This window comes from Vicia villosa, unplaced genomic scaffold (assembly GCF_029867415.1).
Source record: "Vicia villosa cultivar HV-30 ecotype Madison, WI unplaced genomic scaffold, Vvil1.0 ctg.001687F_1_1, whole genome shotgun sequence".
NCBI lineage: Eukaryota > Viridiplantae > Streptophyta > Magnoliopsida > Fabales > Fabaceae > Vicia > Vicia villosa.
In genome coordinates, this window is record NW_026705698.1 from 267,456 (window position 1) to 270,545 (window position 3,090).

The 3,090-nt window shown below is 32.6% G+C and overlaps 1 protein-coding gene across 1 annotated transcript; it reads right to left on the reverse strand.

Moving 5' to 3' along the window:
* Positions 1 to 399: 399 nt before the first annotated feature.
* LOC131636278 (uncharacterized) lies at positions 400 to 2,260 on the reverse strand. Its single transcript, XM_058906905.1, has 5 exons — positions 2,105 to 2,260; positions 1,899 to 2,019; positions 1,704 to 1,807; positions 850 to 981; positions 400 to 743 (listed from the first exon to the last, which is right to left on the reverse strand). The coding sequence occupies exons 1-5, from the start codon at positions 2,105 to 2,107 to the stop codon at positions 717 to 719; spliced, it is 387 nt and encodes a 128-aa protein (XP_058762888.1). The 5' UTR covers positions 2,108 to 2,260; the 3' UTR covers positions 400 to 716.
* Between the last annotated feature and the right edge of the window lie 830 nt (positions 2,261 to 3,090).

A 3,090-nucleotide genomic window follows, 5' to 3' on the forward strand; every position in this document is an offset into this window, starting at 1 on the left:
TATCAAATGAAGAATTGCATAATAAAAAAGCTCCAAAATAATTCAATGGGCCAAACATCTACTTATCAAGAGCATTTCGGTACCAACCTATTAGTGTATGTTTCATCACCGGATAAGTACTAACAAAAGAACAATGCTTAGCAACAAAATTATTTCTTTTCAAGCATAAATTATATACCGTGGGAAATGGGTGGAACACTAGAACGAAATGAGAAGCAGACTCTAACCAACTAATTTTAATCAAAAAAGTAAGACTCGTGATGTAGTTCTCTAATCTATAATAACCAAAGTAAAAATTATTATGAGATAAAATTGCACCAACACATTTTTAATATTAAACTGAATCTACTAGGATCACTAACAAATTTTTATAAAAACAGTTCAAAACATAACTCATACTAAAACAAAAATTCTACTCATCAAAGGATCACTAACCAATTTTTATAAAAGCAGTTCAAAACATAACTCGTACTAAAACCAAAATTCTACTTATCAAAGGATCACTAACCAATTTTTATAAAAAAACAGTTCAAAACATAAACCATACTAAAACCAAGTACAATACCAAAACAACCTTTTGCAGTAGAAAGAAAAATTAAAGTAGGTTAACAAAGTCTATATAAGATAGCACAACAAGTCGTCCAGTCAAAGCCTCTGAAGGCGCTTTCAGCACAACTCAAGAAGCCCATCATACCATCATTCGGAATATGAAGTTTTCAGATCAGCAATTTCTCAATAGCATCCTGCATACCAACAAAATATTCAGGATGCATTTTAAATTAATGGATCATAAAAACATTAAATATTGTCGTTATCTGAGTTAAAACCATGAATGGAGCCAGGACATACCTTGAGTTGCTGAATTTGTGATTTCAATTGACTTCCTTCATTAGTTGTAACAGAACAAGCAATCACTGGTCGGGTTACTCCACAAGCACGTCCAAGTGCTTGCTTTGATGTGACAAACACATATGGAACATTCTAAAAAAAATATACAAACAGATAATTGTACAAAGATTAATAAGCTATACATTACAGATAAGCAAAAATCAGAACAGGATCAAAATAAAACAAACCAGCTGGAACAGTTGGCAAACAACATTATATTTTCCAAATTGCAACACACAAGATTAGTAAAGCAAACAAACTTTTAGTGATACCACAAATGTGCAGAGCAATATTACTTGTAGACATAATGGATCCGACTCTTAATTGTTTAATACTTAAAAGAGTAACTTACAACAAAAGAAAGAGTAATAAATTTCATAGCCCTGACATTTCAAGGCAACTAGGCTACATAGCAATAAGCTAGAAGAGCGTATTCTGCTACCAAGAAAATTCAGTAAAGCCATAATTTTAATAGTCAGAGGTCAACAACAAATGAATTACAGCATATTCAATTGCAGTATGAAAGATCCGTATTTGACAGCAGTACGAATGATCGCAGACATGACCATGATTTAAACCTTGGCCATATAATTAATCACTATATGCATACATATAATTAATAATGAGGGAAGAGCATAACACGTAGGCACTTGGTGTATCAGTATATAACAACTATACAGTATACGGAACATCTAAACAGCAAGAAATTATACAACAATACCCATATAACAACGACACATGAGACTATGATGATGAAAAAATAAATAATTTAAAATTACAGATATAATATAAAGGTTAATAATATAATACGCTACCTTATCCTCAGCAAGAAGAGGAAGATGGAGAAGAATCTCAAGAGGCTCAGCATCAGCAGCCATAACAACAAACTCAGAAATACCTCTATTCAAGGTCTTAGTCGCTACAACCCAAAAAAATTAAACAAAATCAATAACCAAAGAAAACAAAGAAATTAAACCAAAAAAAAAACAGTAATCATAAATTAGGGTTACCTTCATTTGCACCCTTCTTAAGCTGCTTGTAGTTAGCAGCTTGTTGAACCAGATCCATAATCGTAATCGTAAGCTGAGCATCAGCCAAAGGGTAGGCTTTAGGGTTAACTGCTTCTCCTGTCTGCAAATTTTCATATACAAAAACAAGTATTAATCAGTAATCAAAACACATAGAATCGGAGAATTAAGAGAGAAATGAAAAGTACCATTGTAGATTGAGGAATGAACGAAGAAGATGGAAGACGGCTAGGGTTTAGGGTTTGGGTAGAATGAGGACTGAATAGAGACTACAGAGCCGTTATACAAACGAGGACTTTATATATAAATAATAATTTTAATTATTAATTAAATTAATATTAATGTAAATGGATATAGGTTTGCGTTGCGGCTAATGTTACTACTAGGTCCTCGTTGGATCTCCATGAAGTTGAACCGGAAGCCCATAATGGTTCTAACCCGACTCAATACAACTCTTGTAACATTTTTGGCCCTCTAATATGCTTGGCTTTTTCATAAGTCATTTTAGGGTGCTTATGTGGAATTACTTCTCCCACCACCCTAAGAAGTGGAGAAGCACGCAATGGAAATCCAAAAATGCATCTCAAATTTTAGAAGTATATTTTTGGACACACTATTTTTATACTAAAACACATTTTAAAGTGAGTTTCACCTTCTTTTTCCTAAAATTTAGTCTGGAGATGAACTTTCGGATTCACCTCATACACACCTCATGCATTTCTCATTGAAACTCTCTCATTTTGAAAAAATTAATATTGAGATGTGTCTTCATATTCACCACCAGACATTAAATTTTAACTTTGTTTTAGAGATTAACTCGTAAGAGATTCGTGCGCCCACACAGGTCAATTTATTTGATACAGTATATATAACTATTTTAGATGTAATGGTAAATAAAAAATGTTAAATTTAAATGTATCATTAACAATGACGATATGAATTTAAATATATTATAACTAAATTATTGCAAAGGGAACAATTTAATTTTCTACTCATACATTTTATAAAATAAATAAAAAAATTATTACCGTACTCATACGTTGTACCTATATATTATAGTCTATATTATAGGGGTGGACATCGGTTTGGGCCGGTTTGGGCTCGGGCCCAAACCTCCCAAACGAACAAACCCATGGGTGGCACTTAAAGTCCCAATTTCGACCACTTTGCGAAT